This window comes from Homarus americanus, unplaced genomic scaffold (genome assembly GCF_018991925.1).
Source record: "Homarus americanus isolate GMGI-L3 unplaced genomic scaffold, GMGI_Hamer_2.0 scaffold44713, whole genome shotgun sequence".
NCBI classification, from domain to species: domain Eukaryota; kingdom Metazoa; phylum Arthropoda; class Malacostraca; order Decapoda; family Nephropidae; genus Homarus; species Homarus americanus.
In genome coordinates, this window is record NW_024755436.1 from 1 (window position 1) to 19,524 (window position 19,524).

Here is a 19,524-nt window from a genome sequence, read left to right on the forward strand (position 1 = left end):
CGTGTACTTAATATTAAGTCTTAATTTTGTCAGGTAACATTTCTTTGTTCCATGACCTATTCATAATAACATAGACCACAAGAACATTTAAAGTAATGAATATTCACCTCTGTTACCCGCGTTCGTGTTTATGTTCCTATTTCAAGGTAGACTAGTAGAAGTATATAAACTAGTAATTATCACAGGTAAAATAGGTAAAGTCGATTATGATAGTGAAATCAGAGAACAATGTCGGAATTAACATGACTTACGATACGTACTTATATACAAAATAACTTAGGTACGAGTAATACAGTAACTTTATCTTTAATTCACTTTGAGGACGTAATATAGCTCACATGTTTAACTTGTCACGCCAGGTAGATAATGAGTTCCGTCTTGACCACCACAAAGTTATTTACGTAAATTACTTTTCGACTTCTTCGAGTCATAATGAACTAAACTTAAGAATAATGCTTTTTATATATAGAATCTTAACAGTCAGATCTAAATATAGTCTTAGATCTTTAAACTTTACAGAACTTGATTTCCATTTACTATTTCACAACAAAATATAATGAGAATGGAAAAGGTTAACATAAATTCTACGATAAATTTGACACTATCAATACTCTAGTTCCACTCTGGGACATATGAGCATACAGACGTGTCAGTCCAATATGTTCAGACGTGTCAGTCCAATATGTTCAGACGTGTCAGTCAATATGTTCAGACGTGTCAGTCCAATATGTTCAGACGTGTCAGTCCAATATGTTCAGACGTGTCAGTCCAATATGTTCAGACGTGTCAGTCCAATATGTTCAGACGTGTCCGGTCAATATGTTCAGACGTGTCAGTCCAATATGTTCAGACGTGTCAGTCAATATGTTCAGACGTGTCAGTCAATATGTTCAGACGTGTCAGTCCAATACGTTCAGACGTGTCAGTCCAATACGTTCAGACGTGTCAGTCCAATATGTTCAGACGTGTCAGTCAATATGTTCAGACGTGTCAGTCCAATATGTTCAGACGTGTCAGTCAATATGTTCAGACGTGTCAGTAATATGTTCAGACGTGTCAGTCCAATATGTTCAGACGTGTCAGTCCAATATGTTCAGACGTGTCAGTCCAATATGTTCAGACGTGTCCAGTCCAATATGTTCAGACGTGTCAGTCCAATATGTTCAGACGTGTCAGTCAATATGTTCAGACGTGTCAGTCCAATATGTTCAGACGTGTCAGTCCAATATGTTCAGACGTGTCAGTCCAATACGTTCAGACGTGTCGTCCAATACGTTCAGACGTGTCAGTCCAATACGTTCAGACGTGTCAGTCAATACGTTCAGACGTGTCAGTCAATACGTTCAGACGTGTCAGTCCAATACGTTCAGACGTGTCAGTCAATACGTTCAGACGTGTCAGTCCAATACGTTCAGACGTGTCAGTCCATATGTTCAAACGTGTCCAGTCCACTTGTTCAGACGTGTCAGTCAATATGTTCAGACGTGTCAGTATATGTTCAGACGTGTCAGTCAATGGTTCAACGTGTCAGTCAATATGTTCAGACGTGAGTCAATATGTTCAGACGTGTCAGTCAATATGTTCAGACGTGTCAGTCAATATGTTCGATCAGTCAATATGTTCAGACGTGTCAGTCAATATGTTCAGACGTGTCAGTCCAATATGTTCAGACGTGTCAGTCAATATGTTCAGACGTGTCAGTCCAATATGTTCAGACGTGTCAGTCAATATGTTCAGACGTGTCAGTCAATATGTTCAGACGTGTCAGTCAATATGTTCGAACGTGTCAGTCCAATACGTTCAGACGTGTCAGTCAATATGCTCAGAGGTGTCAGTCCAATATGTTCCCATTGATCGGAGCAGAAAGGTGCTGGCATTAGGGTAGTGTTGCGTAAAGTACAATCCCTTTTACTAATACGTTTACAGGGGCTCATCATGTAAACATTCCCACAATTCATCACATTGAGATATTTGTTTTAATAGTGCCTATTCCATAGTTTGTTTACTATTGCGAATTTCCTTCTGTCGAATGTAAACAAACACAGCGCTGCCACAATGCACAAAAATCTAACGACCCCTCTGTAAACGCACTAGTGAAGGGGACTGTACATCTTACTCCGTAGTCATTAGTCCTGTTGCAAGCCTGACAGCTCTTTTAAATACAGTGATGATACAACAAACTCCATTAATAAACTTTTCATACACAAGGAGGCAGAATGGCCGGCAATGTACGCAACCAGCCATAACTTCCCCAATGGAACAGTTAAGTACACATTTTCACCTGCTACGGTAAAGCAGTTTCGAGATTCTCGTGCGGACACACAAACACACAGACATACTTCTTTGTTTTATATATATATATATATATATATATATATATATATATATATATATATATATATATATATATATATATATATTTATATATATATATGTATATAGATAATAATAATTTATTTATAGTAAATAGAATTTATAATAAAAATACACAATTAAAAAGAAAATATAATAATAATGATACAGGTAACAACAACAATAACAACAACAACAACAACAATAATAATAATAATAATAATAATAATAATAATAATAATAATAATAATAATAAAGTACTATAAAGAAATAAAAACATAAAAAATCGCTAGTGAGAAACAATATATGTGTGTTTCCCATCCAAAAAGATTTGGACGAATTTTGCAAAATAAAAACGGTTTGGCCGATTTGGCCATGAGATGGCATGAGTGTTGGTCATGAAGCTTATGGTACATCTGACATCCCTGTTCTCAACCCACTTAGTCTTTTCTTCGTAGTTTGACCGCTTGTCCACCTCCTTCGTCGATTTCTTGTCTTCACTCCTATGCAGACTCTTCGCTCTCATCTGACTCAGATCCTTCACTCTCATCTGATTCAGATCCATCGCTCTCATCTGACTTGAACCATCCATCTACATCATCACTGCTAACACTGCTGTCCAAGAATTCGTATTCTAACATTTCCCCCAAAAAATCTTCATCACTCTCAGGTGAGACATCATCTTCACTTTCATCCGTGTCATCTAACTCCTTTACCTTTTCATGCTCAGGCGAATCCATCAGCCCTGTTCCATCTAGACAAGGTCGCTTCTCCGCCTCTTCGCCTTCATCTGAGAGGTCTTCAGACCACTTCCTCTTGAGGGAGCCAGACAGAGTATCAGTCATTTTGAACCTTTTTACCAAAATGTGTCTGGGGTCAGTAGGTATACAACTTCAAATTTGACCAGTTTTTATGAAAAGGTGTTACATTATATAGTACTATGGTTGGAACTTTGTCAATAGAAAACTTCTGTAGTGGAGACAATAGTGGGGATGTGAAGTGATGATAGTGGGGATGTGGGAGATGATGTGTAGATAGTGGGGATGTGGGAGATGATGTGTAGATAGTGGGGATGTGGGAGATGATGTGTAGATAGTGGGGATGTGGGAGATGATGTGTAGATAGTGGGGATGTAGGATGTGAAGTGATGATAGTGGGGATGATGTAGTGTGAATGGTGGGGATGTGGGAGATGATGTGTAGATAGTGGGGATGTGGGAGATGATGTGTAGATAGTGGGGATGTGGGAGATGATGTGTAGATAGTGGGGATGTGGGAGATGATGTGTAGATAGTGGGGATGTGGGAGATGATGTGTAGATAGTGGGGATGTGGGATGTGAAGTGTGGATAGTGGGGTTGTGGGATGTGAAGTGTGGATAGTGGGGATGTGGGATGTGAAGTGTGGATAGTGGGGATGTGGGATGTGAAGTGATGATAGTGGGGATGTGAAGTGATGTGTAGATGGTGGGGATGTGGGAGATGATGTAGATAATAGATGTGGATGAAGGATGATAGTGGGGATGAGATGATGTGTGATAGGGAGAGGATGTGAAGTGATGATAGTGGGGATGTGGGAGATGATGTAGATAAGGGATGTAGGATGAAGTGTAGATAGTGGGGATGGGAGATGAAGTGGGATAGGGGATGTGGGATGAAGTGATGATAGTGGGGATGTGGGAGATGATGTGTAGATAGTGGGGATGAGATGTGAAGTGATGATAGTGGGAAGGGATGATGTGATAGTGGTGTGATGGGGATGTGAAGTGATGATAGTGGGGATGTGGAGATGATGTGTGAAGATGAGGAGATATGGGGATGTGAGATGAAGTGTAGATGTGGGGATGTGGGATGTATGATGATAGTGGGGATGAGATGATGTGTGACAGGGGATGTGGGATGAATGATGATAGGGGAGATGTGAGATGGTGATGAAGATGATAGTGGGGATGTGATAGTGGGTGATGAGATGAAGTGATGATAGGGGAGGGGAGATGATGTGAGATAGGGGATGTGGGATGTAAGTGATGATGGGGGAGGGGAGATGATGTAGATAGGTGGGGATGTGGGATGAAGTGATGATAGGGGGAGGGGAGATGATGTAGATAGTGGGGATGTGGGATGAAGTGGATGAGATAGGGGATGTGGGAGATGATGTAGATAGTGGGATGTGGGATGAAGTGATGAAGGGGATGTGGAGATGATGTGTGTGAAGGATGAAGTGAGATGGGGATGTGGGAGATGATGTGCAGATAGGGTGGGGATGTGTGAAGTGAGGATGAGGGGATGTGGAGAATGACAGATGTGATGTGAAGATGGGGGATGTGAAGGTGATGTTAGTGATGTATGATGATGTAGATAGTGGGGATGTGGGGATGTGAAGTGTGATAGTGGGGATGTGGGAGATGATGTGTAGATAGGGGATGTAGGATGATGTGGGATAGGGGATGTGGGATGTGAAGGATGATAGTGGGGATGTGGGAGAGATGTGTAGATAGGGGATGTGATAGTGGGGATGAGTGGGATGTGATAGGGATGTGTGATGATGTGGATAGGGGATGTGGATGAAGGTGATAGGTGACGTGATGGGGATGAATGAGATAGTGGGGATGTGGGAGAGATGTGTGAGATAGGGGAGATGCAGATGGGGATGTGAGATGATGTAGATAGGGGGGATGTGATGTGAAGGATGATAGGGAATGAGATGATGTGTAGATAGGTGATGTGATGTGAAGTGATGACAGGGGGATGTGGGAGATGAAGGTTGATAGTGGGGATGTGAGATGATGTGTAGATAGATGTGGGATGAAGATGATAGTGGATGTGAGATGATGTGCAGATAGTAGATGTGATGAAGTGATGATAGGGGGATGTGGGATGAAGTGGAGATGATGGGGAGATGACGTGCAGATAGGGGGATGTGTGGGATGAAGTGTGATAGTGGGGAGGGGAGATGATGCAGACAGTGGAGTGAGGAGACGTGTGAGATAGGGGATGTGAGACAGAGACAGATGGGGATGTGAGACATGATAGATGGGGATGTATGAGAGACAGAGAGATGGGAGATGATGTGAAGGGGTGGGGATGATGTGGGATAGGGGGATGGTGATAGATGGGAGATGATGTGTAGATAGGGGGATGTTGAAGTGTGGATAGTGGGGATGTGAGATGATGCAGATAGTGGGGGATGTAAGGATAGATAGGGAATGTGTGGGATGTAAGATAGGGATGTGGAGATGTGTGATAGTGGGGATGTGGACTGAAGTGACGAGAGGGGATGTGAGACGATGTGCAGACAGGACGGGACGTGAAGCGACGACAGCGGGGACGGATGTGATAGGGGGGATGTGGATACATGTGCAGATAGATGTGATGTGAAGGTGTGACAGTGGGGGAGACATGTAGACAGGGATGTGAGATGATGCAGACAGGGGATGTGGGATGAAGTGTGATGGGGGATGTGAGATGATGTGAGATAGGGGGATGTGGGAGATGATGTGCAGATAGGGGATGTAGGATGAAGTGATGACAGGGGATGAGATGATGTAGATAAGGGGAGGGGAGATGATGTGTAGATAGGGGATGTGGATGAAGATGATAGTGGGGGATGAGATGATGGTAGATAGTGGGATGGGATGAAGTGATGATATGGGATGTGGAGACGATGCGTAGATAGGACGTGGACGGATAGCGGGGATGTGACGTGAAGTGACGATAGTGGGACGTGGGGAGATGACGTGCAGATAGCGGGGATGCAGGACGTGAAGTGATGATAAGTGTGATGTGGGATGAAGTGTGGATATGTGATGAGGATGATGACGAAGTGGGATGTGGAGATGATGTGCAGATAGTGGGTGATGTAGAAGGATCATATGGGGACGGGGAGATGATGTGATGTGGGGATGTGGGAGACGATGCAGATAGATGTGAGATGTGATGCAGATAGTGGGATGTAGGGATGTGAAGTGATGACAGTGATGTGGGAGATGATGCAGATAGTGGGGATGAGATGAAGGGATAGTGGGGATGTGAGATGATGTGTAGATAGGTGGGGATGGGGATGAAGATAGGGGATGTGAGATGATGTGAGATAGATGTGGATGAAGTGAAGGGATGGATGATGTGATAGGGATGAGGATGTGAAGGATGATAGGGGATGTGAGATGATGTGTGACAGATGAGGACGTAATGACGACAGTGGGATGTGACGTGATGTGCAGATAGGATGAGATGTATAGGGATGGAGATGATGTGCAGACAGGAGTGATGTGAAGGATGACAGGGGGATGTGGGGAGATGACAGATAGTGGGGATGAGATGTGAAGGAGATGACAGGGGATGTGGGAGATGATGTAGATAGTGGGGATGTAGATGAAGATGATAAACAGATGTGGGAGATGATGTGATAGTGGGGATGTAGGATGAAGGATGACATAGTGGGGATGTGGAGATGATGTGCAGATAGTGGGGATGTGGGGATGAAGGATGACAGGGGATGTGAGATGAGTGTGATAGTGGGGATGCAGGACGAAGGGATGACAGTGGGGACGTGGGGAGATGATGTGCAGATAGGGTGATGTAGGATGAAGTGACGAGATAGTGTGGGAGAGATGCAGACAGGGTGATGTGATGAAGTGATGACAGGGGATGGAGATGATGTGTGTGATAGGGGGATGTAGGATGTGAAGGAGATATGGGGATGTGAGAGATGTGTAGATAGGTGATGTAGGATGTATAGATGATAGTGGGGATGAGAGATGATGTAGATAGAGGACAGATGTGAAGGATGAGAGGGGATGTGGGAGATGATGTGTGATAGTGGGGATGCAGGGATGAAGGATGGATAGATGATGTGCAGACAGGGGGATGTAGACGAATGACGTGATGACGACAGAGGACGTATGACAGGGGATGTGAGATGACAGGTGATGTAGGGGATGGGGAGATGATGTGACAGGGGACAAGATGACAGAGGGAGGGATGAAGACAGGGGATGTAAGGACAGACAGACAGGGGGATGGGGATGAAGTGTGATGGGGATGTGGGAGATGATGTGAAGACAGGGATGTAGGATGTGAAGGTGACAGGGGATGTGGGATGAAGGATGATAGTGGGGATGAGATGATGTGATAGGGGATGGGAGATGATGTGGACAGGGATGGGACGAAGGATGATGGGGACGTGGGAGATGATGTGTGGACAGAGGACGTGGGATGGTGATATACAGTGGGACGTGATTGCAATGAGGGACGTGAGACAATGTGTGACAGGGGATGTGAGAGAGTGCAGACAGTGGGGATGGGACGTGAAGGACGATGTGAGACGATGTAAGATAGATGATGACAGATGTAAGACAGATGTAGAGTGATGTATAGGGGATGTGGGATGTGAAGGATGATAGTGGGGAGATGAGAGACAGATGTGGGGATGAAGTGATGACAGGGACGATGTGAAGTGTGACAGGGGGATGAGATGATGTAGATAGGGGATGTGGGATGAAGTGTGATAGGGGGATGTGAGATGATGCAGATAGGGGATGAGACGATGAGACAGTGATGTGGGATGAAGTGTGATAGGTGGGGATGCAGGATAGTGGGACGTGAGACGTGGATGGGGACAAAGTGATGGGACGTGGAAGACGACGTAAGGGGATGGGACAAGGGGATGGGGAGAGATGATGTAGACAGGGGACGTGAGAAGGGATAGGGATGGGGAGGATGATGTGTAGACAGTGGGGATGTGGGAGATGATGTGTAGATGGGATGAAGGATGAGGGGAGGGGAGATGTGATAGGGGATGGGATGTGAAGTGATGAGGGGATGTGAGATGATGTGTAGACAGGGGTGATGTGATGTGAAGTGATGAGGGGATGGGATGTGAAGTGTGTGGATAGGGGATGAGGATGATGTGACAGGGGGATGTGGGATGTGAAGTGTGATAGGGATGTGGAGACAGATGTGTGCAGATAAAGGGACGGGAGATGATGTGGAAGAGTGGGGATGTGGGATGAAGTGTGGACAGAGGGATGTGAGATGATGTGACAGTGGGGGATGATGTGTGAAGACAGTGGGACGCAGGACGAATGACTGAGATGATGCAGACAGTGGGGACGTGGGGAGATGATGTGTGATAAGGGGATGTGGGACGAAGACGAGTGTGGGGATGTGAGACGATGTGGAGATAGTGGTGATGTAGGGAAGTGATGACAGGGGGATGTGAGATGATGTGTGACAGGGGGGATGTAGACAGGACAGGGGGATGGGGAGATGTGTGAGAAGGTGATGAGGATGTGAAGGATGACAGTGGGGATGTGGGAGAGATGTGAGACAGAGATGAGATGTGAAGATGATAGGGGATGTGAGATGATGTGTGAGACAGTGATGATGATGATGCAGACAGGGATGTGAGATGATGGTGATGAGGATGTAGATGATAGGGGATGTGGAGATGATGTGCAGAAGGATGAGATGAAGGTGTGGATAAAGGGGATGTGGAGATGAGTGCAGACAGGGGGATGATGAATGACGATAGATGTGAGACGATGCAGATAGGGGAGATGTGAAGGATGATAGATGTGGAGATGATGCAGACAGTGGGATGTGAAGTGTGACAGGGGATGTGAGATGATGGCAGACAGATGTGGGAGACGATGCAGATGATGTGGGAATGACGACAGGGGGACGTGATGACGTGAGATAAAGAGACAGACGTATGACACAGGGGGATGTGAGATGACGTGCAGACAGGGGATGTGTGAAGTGTGTGATGATGTGTGGGAGATGACAGATAAGGGGGATGTGAAGTGTGATAAAGGGGAGAGATGAAGGATGACAGTGGGGGATGTGAGACATGTGTGATAAGGGCAGACAGGGGATGTGGAGATGATGTGGACAGGGGATGATGTGATGACGATAGGGGATGTGAGATGATGCAGACAGGGGATGTGGGATGTGAAGGGAGATAAGGGGATGTGGAGATGATGTGCAGATGAAGGGATGTGAAGTGTGGATAGGACGGGAGACGATGCAGATAGTGCAGTGTGTGGATAGTGTGATGTGAGATGAATGACGACAGTGACGTGAGACGACGCAGACAGTAAGACGTGACAGGGACGCGTGATGACGACGCGCGACAGCGCGCGTGGGGGACGCATGACGCGACAGACGTGAGACGACGGGCAGACAGTGGGGATGATGACATGACAGATGAGATGATGTGTGTGACAGTGTGTGACAGGGGATGTGAGATGCAGACAGGTGATGTGGGATGAAGGATGACAGGGGATGTGAGATGATGTGTAGACAAGATGTGGGATGAAGGATGACAGGGGATGTGGGAGATGATGTGTAGACAGATGTGGGAGAAGGATGACAGGGATGTGAGACGATGTAGACAGATGACGTGGACGTGAAGTGATGATAGGGGATGTTGAGACGATGCAGACAGTGTGGATGAATGACGACAGTGGACGTGAGACGACGCAGAAGATGACGTGACGTGAAGACGACAGATGTGAGATGACGTGCAGACAGATGTGATGTGAAGGATGATAGGGGGGATGAGATGATGCAGATAGGGGATGTGGGATGAAGTGATGACAGGGATGTGAGATGATGTGAGGGGATGTGATGAAGTGACAGGGGGATGTGAGATGAGAGATAGGGGATGGGATGAAGGATGATAGGGGGATGTGAGATGATGTGCAGATAGGGGATGTGGGATGAAGATGACAGGATGTAGGATGAAGGACGATGGGATGATGATGTGAGACAGATGCAGGGATGAAGTGATGACAGGGATGTGACGTGAAGGTGATAGGGGACGTGATGTGTGTGATAGGGGGACGTGTGACGAAGACGACAGGGACGTGTGAGATGACGTGAGACAGGGGATGTGACGTGAAGACGACAGGGGATGTGGGGACGATGTGTGACAGATGTGATGAAGGTGATGGGGAGATGATGTGACAGGGGATGGGATGAAGATGATAGTGGGATGTGAGATGATGCAGACAGGGGATGTGATGTGAAGGATGATAGGGATGTGAGACGATGCAGACAGGAGGGATGTGAAGGATGACAGGGGATGTGGGAGATGATGTGCAGAAGGGGATGTGATGAATGATGATAGTGGGGATGTGAGATGATGTGCAGATAGTGTGAATGTGACAGTGGATGTGAGACGTGACGTGCAGATGACGTGACGCATGACGACAGGGGGATGTGGAGACGACGTGCAGACAGGGCATGAAGTGTGACAAGGGGATGTGAGACGATGTGCAGACAGGGGATGATGAAGGATGATGGGGATGTGAGATGAGATAAAGGGAAGTGTGATGGGGATGTGAGATGATGCAGACAGGGGATGTGAGATGATGCAGACAGATGTGTGATGAAGGATGACAGGGGATGAGACGATGTGTGCAGATAAGGGGATGTGTGAGATGTGAAGGATGATAGTGGGGATGAGATGATGCAGACAGTGACGTGACGGGTGATGTGATTGGTGACGTGGGACGAATGACGATGATGAGACGTACGACGACGCGCAGACAGACGCGAATGCGACGCGACGCGTGAAGCGTGATGGGGAGACGACGCAGACAGGGGACGTGACGAAGCGTGACAGTGGGGACGTGAGACGACGTGCAGACAGATGTAATGATGCAGACATGAATGAGACGAAGCGATGAGAGGGATGGGGAGATGTGTGACAGACGTGGGATGGGGATGATGACAGGGATGTGAGAGATGTGCAGACAGGGGATGTGATGAAGGACGATAGGGATGTGAGAAGGATAAAGGGGGATGTGGAGATGACAGACAAAGATGCAGAAGGGATGTGATGACGTAGACAGGGATGTGGGATGTGATGTGTGAGAGGGATGATGAAGGATGATGGTGGGGATGTGATAAAGGATGTGACGAAGACGACAGAGTGGACGTAATGACGCGACGCGTGACGCGACGCGACACGCACGCGACAGACGTGATGACACGCAGACAGACGTGTGACGCGTGAAGTGACGATGGGGATGTGGGGATGATGTGTGATGGGGGATGTGACGGAAGATGACAGGGGATGATGTGAGGGGATGGACAGATGACAGGGGATGTGAGATGATGTGGAGATAGTGGGGGATGTGATGAAGTGGCACGTGGATGTGTGATAGGGGGATGTGAGATGATGACGAGAGGGGATGAGATGATGTGGGACAGGATGGGGATGGGATGAGGGGATGGGGAAGATGATGTGTGACAGTGGGGATGTGGGATGTGAAGGCAATAGTGGGATGTGTGGAATATGTGAAGGACGGGATACTGCATGAGACGACGTGACAAAGGGATGTGATGAAGTGACGACAGAGGACGACGGCAGAGAATATGTGACGTGGGACGCAGATAAGGGGATGTGAGATGACGTGCAGACAGTGGGGATGTGATGAAGGATGACAGATGTGAGATGATGTGCAGACAGGGGATGTGGGATGAAGTGGACAGGGATGTGTGTGTGACAGATGTGGGATGAAGGATGATGGGGGATGTGAGATGATGTGTGTGGACAGGGATGTGGGATGAAGTGATGATAGGGGGATGGGATGATGTGAGACAGATGTGATGAATGATGACAGGGGATGTGATGATGTGGATAGGGGGATGGGACACAGGGATGGTGATGAGATGAAGGATGAGAGAGTGACGGGAAGATGATAGGGGATGTGGGATGAAGTGTGACAGGGGATGTGGGAGATGATGCAGACAGGGACGTAATGACAGTGGGGACGTGACGTGACGGCGACGCAGGGGCGACGACAGCGTGACGTGACGACGCGCAGACAGCGAGATGCAGGACGCGATGCTGGCGACGTGATGACGATGCGTGACAGTGACGGGGATGCATGACGAGAGGGACGGGGACGTGACGATAGAGGGGATGTGGGAGATGACGTGTAGACAATGACGTGATGGGGACGTGGGGAGACGATGCAGACAGACGTGTAGGATGAAGGTGTGACAGGGATGTGAAGGATGATGGGGGATGTGGGAGATGATGTGCAGATAGGGGGATGTGGGGAGACAAGGGATGTGATGCAGATAGGGGATGTGACACGATGTGTGTGACAGTGAGGACGTGGACGTGGAAGTGTGACAGACGTGATGAAGTGACGACAGTGGGGACGTGTGAGACTGCAGACAGAGGACGTGCATGTGATAGGGACATGATGCAGACAGGGATGTGGGATGAAATGATGATGAATGTGAGATGATGTGCAGACAGAAGATGTGTGACGTGAAGCATGACAGGGATGTGGGATGCAAGGATGGGGAGACACGTGACAGGGGATGTGGGATGTGAAGGATGACAGGGGAGAGATGCAGATAAAGGGTGATGATGCATGATGACAGAGATGTGGGATGATGTGTGATGGGAGACGATGCAGACAGATGTGATGCAGACAGATGTGAGACGATGCAGACAGGGGAGTGTGGAGATGACGGGCAGACAGGGATGAAGGTGGGATAGTGGGACGTGTGATATGGGAGACGACGTAGATATGGGGACGGGATGGTGCTGGATAGGTGGGGATGTGGACGAATGACGACGAGATGACACGCGTGGGCTGACGACGCGCAGACAGGCGGGGACGCGAAGGTGATGGTGACGTGACGTGATGCGTGATGGCGTGGGGACGTGAGACGACGCGAGCAGACGTGGATGAAGGTGACAGGGGGATGTGAGACGATGCAGATGGGGGATGTGAGATGACGCAGACAGGGGGATGTGGGGATGAAGGATGACAGGGGGATGTGGGAGATGTGATAGGGATGTGGGATGAAGGATGATGATGTGGGAGACAGACAGATGTGATGTGAATGATGACAGGGGATGTGATGAAGTGGGGAGATGATGCAGACAGATGTGATGAAGGTGATAAGGGGATGTGGGAGACGATGGTAGACAGGGATGTGAGACGATGACGTGACGTGAATATGTGACAGGGACGTGAGGACGACGCAGACAGTGGGGACGTGACGTGAATGACAGACGTGAGACGACGCGTGACAGCGGGGACGCGAAGTGACGATGAGGACGTGGGCGATGATGTGCAGATGGGGATGGGGATGAAGTGATGGGATGATGACGTGGAAGATGAGAGACAGGGATGTGGGATGAAGGAATATGGGGGATGTGAGACGATGTGGATAGAGGGGATGTAAGGACATAGGGGGATGTGAGATGATGTGTGATAGGGGATGTGATGAAGATGACAGGGGAGATGATGTGGACAGGGATGGGATGAAGCATGATAGTGGGTAGACAGATGTGATGATGAAGGATGACAGAGGGATGTGGAGATGATGTGTGATAAAGGGGATGTGATGCAATAGACGACAGGGGACGTGGAAGACGATGTGGACAGTGGATGTGAGCGCATGACGTGACAGGTGTGGGATGACGCGTGACGCGAGACGTAATGACGACGTGACGGGAAGACGACGGTGACAGGTGACGTGGGACGTAATGCGACAGAGCGACGCGGGCGATGACGCAGACGTGACGCGACGACGCAGACAGATGACGACAGACGTGGGGATGTGGGATGAAGGGGACAGGGCATGTGACAGACAGGGGATGTAAGGACGATAGGGGATGTGAGATGATGTGAGATAGTGGGGATGTGGGAGTGAAGTGATGATAGGGGGATGTGAGATGATGTGTGATAGTGATGTGGGATGTATGATGACAGTGGGATGTGTGGATAGTGGGGATGTGGATGAAGGACGATAGAGGGATGGGCGATGATGTGTAGACAGTGGGGATGTGGGACTGATAGTGGGATGGGGAGACATGTAGATATGATGTGGGATGTAGATGAGTGGGGAGTGAGATGATGTGTAGACAGGGGATGTAGGATGAAGTGTGGATAGGGATGTGGGAGATGATGTGATAGGGGATGTGGGAGATGATGTGCAGATAGTGGGAAATGTGGGATGAAGTGACGATAGGGGGATGTGGGTGATGTGAGACAGGGGATGGGGATGAAGGATGATAGTGGGGATGTGACGTGAAGGATGACAGGGATGGTGAGATGATGCAGATAGGGGATGAGGATGAAGTGATGACAGGGATGTGGGATGAAGTGATGATAGGGGGATGTGGGTGAGATGGGGGATGTGGGATGAAGTGATGATAGTGGGGGACGTGGATGAATGACGATAGGGATGTGGAGATGATGTGTGACAGTGGATGTGGGAGACGACGTGGATAGGGATGTGGGACGTAATGACGACAGGGGATGAGACGAGTGTAGATAAAGTGGTGATGTGGGATGTGAAGTGATGACAGGGGGACGTGGGATGTGGAAGACAAGTGGGATGTAAGATGTGTGGATAGTGGGGATGTGGGATGAAGTGACGATAGGATGTGGGATGAAGTGATGATAGTGGGGATGTGAGAGATGATGTGTGGATAGTGGGGGATGTGGGGAGATGATGTGACAGTGGGATGGGATGAAGTGATGATAGGGATGTGGGAGATGATGTGTAGATAGTAGATGTGGGGATGTGAAGGATGATAGTGGGGATGTGGGATGAAGTGATGATAGTGGGGATGGGATGTGTGGACAGTGGGGATGTGGGATGAAGTGATGATAGTGGGGGATGTGGGATGAATGGATGATAGGGGGATGGGAGATGATGGGATAGTGGGGATGTGAGATGATGTGGATAGTGGGATGTGGGCTGAATGATGATAGAGGGATGGAGATGACGTGCAGACAGTGGTGATGTGGGGATGAAGATGACAGAGGGATGTGGGAGAAGATGTGTAGATAAAGATGTGGGATGTGAAGTGTGTGATAGGGGATGTGGGGATGTGAAGGGATAGTGAGGATGGGGATGAAGCAGATGATAGGGGATGTGGGAGATGATGTGTCAGACAGGTATGTAGATGAAGTGTGGATGAGGGGATGTGGAGATGATGTGTATAGATAGGTGATGTAGGGATGAAGTGTGGATAGGGGATGGGATGAAGGATGGGAGAGATGAGTAGATAGGGGACGTAGGATGAATGTGATAGTGGGGATGAGAAGGTGGATAGTGGGGGATGTGACGATGTGTGATAGTGTGAGATGATGTGTAGATAGGGAGATGTGGGATGAATGATGATAGTGGGATGTGAAGGATGTGTAGATAGTGGGGGATGTGATGAAGCTGATGATAGTGACGGGAGATGATGTGATAGTGGGGATGTGGAAGTGGGAAGACACACAGGGGATGTGAGGATGATGTGTAGATAGTGGGGATGAAGGGATAGGGGGATGGGATGTGTGATAGGGATGTGGAATGTGAAGGACATAGTGGGAAGGGGAGATGATGTGTAGATAGGGGATGGGGGATGTGAAGGGATAGTGGGGATGGGAGATGATGCGCAGATAGTGGGGATGTGGGATGAAGTGATGATAGTGGGGATGTGGGATGAACGTGGACAGGAGATGGGATGATGTGGAAGTAGCACGTGGGATGTGAAGGATAGTGGGGATGTGGGATGAAGTGATGATAGTGGGGATGAGATGATGTGTGAGATAGTGGGGATGCGAAGGTGGGTGGGGGATGATGTGAAATAGGACGTGGATGGCAGAGATAGTGGATGGGATGGAAGTGATGATGTGGGGATGTGGGAGATGATGTAGATAGTGGATGAAGGAGGATAGTGGGGATGTGGGAGATGAAGTGTAGATTGCAGATGTAGATAGTATTTATAGTAAGATTTAACAGTGTGTGGGATAGTGAGGATGTTGTTAATGAGGATAGTGAAGATGTTGGAGAGTATGTGGATAGTAGAAATAATAGTGTGAAGACATGATAGTGTGGGATAGTGAAGATAATAGTTAGGGATATGAAGATAATAGTGTAAGAATAATGAAGATGGAGAAGTTGGATAGTGATGGTAAAGGATTGCGAAGGTATAGAGGATGAGGAAGATGCAGAATAAGAAAGATACCACTACTAATACAAAATAATATCAAAAATGATATATTCAATACAAAAATATTGGATGGAGCACAACATACTTTTTAACACATACACTGAAAAGAAATGACTAAAAACAAAAATACCTTTATTGTGTTAAAAATACTGTGGGAAATTACTGCAAAAGAGCATTACTAAGAATAGAAGACTAATGAGATATACACACATAAAACACACATATATATTTAATGACACAGTAAATACTAAGACATGTATAGACAGAATATAATGTATATGGAATGATATACATATGTGATGTATATAATAATGTAGTATATGAGGTATTTATATATAGTGAAAATATTTTTTATGGTAAGCAGGGATTAATATATATATGAAGAAACATGTTTTTTCATACAACATATAAAATTAATATATACAATACACACACGCACACACACACAAACCACACACACAATAATAATAATACTGGTCAATAATATCATTTAACACACACACACACACACACACACACACACACACACACACACACTGCTCCCTGCCACTGCCACTATGCTGAAATGAACCAGTTTGAGCGATCTCATTCTGCTGGCTATATGTTTTATTTGTGCTACTATGTTACTTGTATACATGGTGGGCCTGTACTATTTCAAATATGTACTGTATATAGCCACAAGTGTGTTTTTCAATAAAATGTTAACATATATATATATATTACACACACACACACACACACACACAGTGATGAGGTAAAGTTTTATCAACAATTTTACACATATGTTGATGATGATTTCTTTATTATTTATTTGATATTTTTTCTACCTTGGATAATGATAATCAAAATACATAAAAGGACATGTAAATCATCTCCAGAGAGCAAATTAAAAAAATAAAGTATTGGTTATTTTGTTCCTAAGAATTAAATATTTCTCCTATTTCTCTATTTTTTTTAACTAAACACTGAAGCGACTATTTGTTTCAAAAATTCCCACCCCAATTGGGATTTCCGATGTACTCATCTGGGATTGTAAACGTTGCAAGCAGCACTGGCCAATATAAAATAGAGAAGCTACCCAAAAACAACGCTAGAGAGCATTGCAGTGATTGGAGAAAAGGCAGCTATATTTTATTTATTGCTACAGCAATGACTTTTACATGTGGGGAAAACTTAGAGAGGGAAGTGACAGAAATGTTGGGTTTTACTTACAGATAGAATTTATTTACAGAATTAATTAAGGGAAAATTAATAGAAAACTGGGTTTGTAAATACTTTTTGGATAGTGAGTGAATGACTTTTAGTGCTCAACACATTAAAAGGCAAAGGTCATGTATTGTCACCTTGCTCACAAACACATACACGAAGTCAAGTTTCTGCACTGGCAGCAGTAAGGCACTGGGGTGAGGGGTAGGGAAGTGAGGAGAGGGATGGGGAGGTAAAGAGGTGGGGGGGAGGGAGGGGAGGGGTTTGACAAGTTACTTGGCATGGACTATACCAAAATGAACAGTACTGCCTTTGCGACGGGTAAGCATACATAAAATACTGATGAAATACTAATGGGATTGGTTACTAGAATGACACAGTATAATATACTTCAACCACAACACGCGATTTTTAAATACTAATTAATAAGAGCCTACCAGACTGTTTTTGAGTGATTATAAATTGGCGATTTTAATTATCTGATACAGCACAGAGCAGAGAACAGCAAGAAATACCAAATTATTCTTAATACTGTACAGTACTCAGAAAATGAAAGGATTACTGTTAACCAAAGTGTTACAGCATAAATAATTACAAAATGGGCTTTGCTTGTTTGGCACACAGTTTCAAGCTTACTAGTAAGCTTATAGGTTGCCATACAATATTTCTACAACATGGGAGAGAAGTTTGTTTTAATATTATTTACTGTATTTAGTATGAGCATGGTGAAAGCTTGCCGAATAAATAAAACACAGGGGTTGCTGCTACTGCATACAGTTTGACGAGTTTTGCAAAATGCAAGTGAAGGAAACATACTTGAATGGTATTTCAAGCACAGCAACGCCTTATGGAAATGTAAGCGAAGAAAATCTAACATTAAGGGTCAACACAACTTGACTTTTAAAATATTTTCCCCACCACTGCAAATGACTCTGACTGAGTTATAAATATGTTTAATACTGACTCTACAATGAGGTCACAGTCACAGAGGCCACATTAGGGTGCTGGGGTTGACAGGTTTTAGGGAGAGGGGGAGGGGAAGGAGAGTGGTGGGGAGGGAGAGAAGTGGGGGAGGAGGAGGGGGAGAAGGGGTAAACAGCACCAAACCACTACTACAGACTAGATGACATGTGAGACTATTTTAAAGTAAGGACACAGTTTGTGACGAAGTGGAGTGTATATTATGTCAAAGCAGCAAACCAGTAAGTTAGGGTGATGTGCTCTTGTGTGGAATGTTTTATACCTGATGAATTATAAAACTTTGCACATCACCTCTCAGTTATTAAAGTTTATTATTCAAACTGCTTTATTCACTCAAATTGACAGGTAAGCTTGTTATTCAGAGAAGCTACTACTAATTTTATATCAAAACTATATGTATTTTGTTTTAAATATTTACAAAAATGCTTAAAAATACTACAGATATATACAAACCAAACAAATATACCAATACTTTCAAAAATATATATTTTGATACAATGAGACTACAATAAAATATATATATATTTTTTTCTAAGCTTATGATGATGTAAAATATTTCAAACAGGAGAATTAGATGGGTACATGACGCAACACATAATTTTTGGAATGACGACATACTATGGACGAAGTTGTGCTCAGTTTCTTTTATTTACTGCACTCTCACCCATTTACCTAACAAAACACGAAAGAAACACTTACTCATTTTAATAACACATACACAGAGACAACAGAACAAAATTACACTACACTTACATATTGGGTGTGTATGTGTGGCTTTTGTGTGTGTAATGTATATAAGAGAAGCAGTGACGTCACTACTACACAAGGGGTAATGTGCTTAATACCTGGATGTTGCCTCAGGTACTAAGTACTACCCAGTAAGAAATACTTGAGAAGGATACTACGCTATTTGTTTTTTCAAAATAAATAAATACTTACTTTGCTCATGGACTTCTGAGGATATGTATACAACACGCAACCGAACCCAGCTAACAATGA

General features: G+C 45.8%; 1 protein-coding gene across 1 annotated transcript; it reads right to left on the reverse strand.

The window, feature by feature from the left end:
- Positions 1 to 2,855: 2,855 nt before the first annotated feature.
- LOC121856526 (probable DNA-directed RNA polymerase subunit delta) lies at positions 2,856 to 3,197 on the reverse strand. The gene has a single exon (XM_042352122.1). It carries the CDS (start codon positions 3,195 to 3,197, stop codon positions 2,856 to 2,858), a length of 342 nt encoding a protein of 113 aa, XP_042208056.1.
- Positions 3,198 to 19,524: the final 16,327 nt, after the last annotated feature.

What these genes read in the sequence shown, in the direction of transcription:
- LOC121856526 (XM_042352122.1), bottom strand. Translation starts at nt 3,197, where the DNA reads ATGACTGATACTCTGTCTGGCTCCCTCAAGAGGAAGTGGTCTGAAGAC.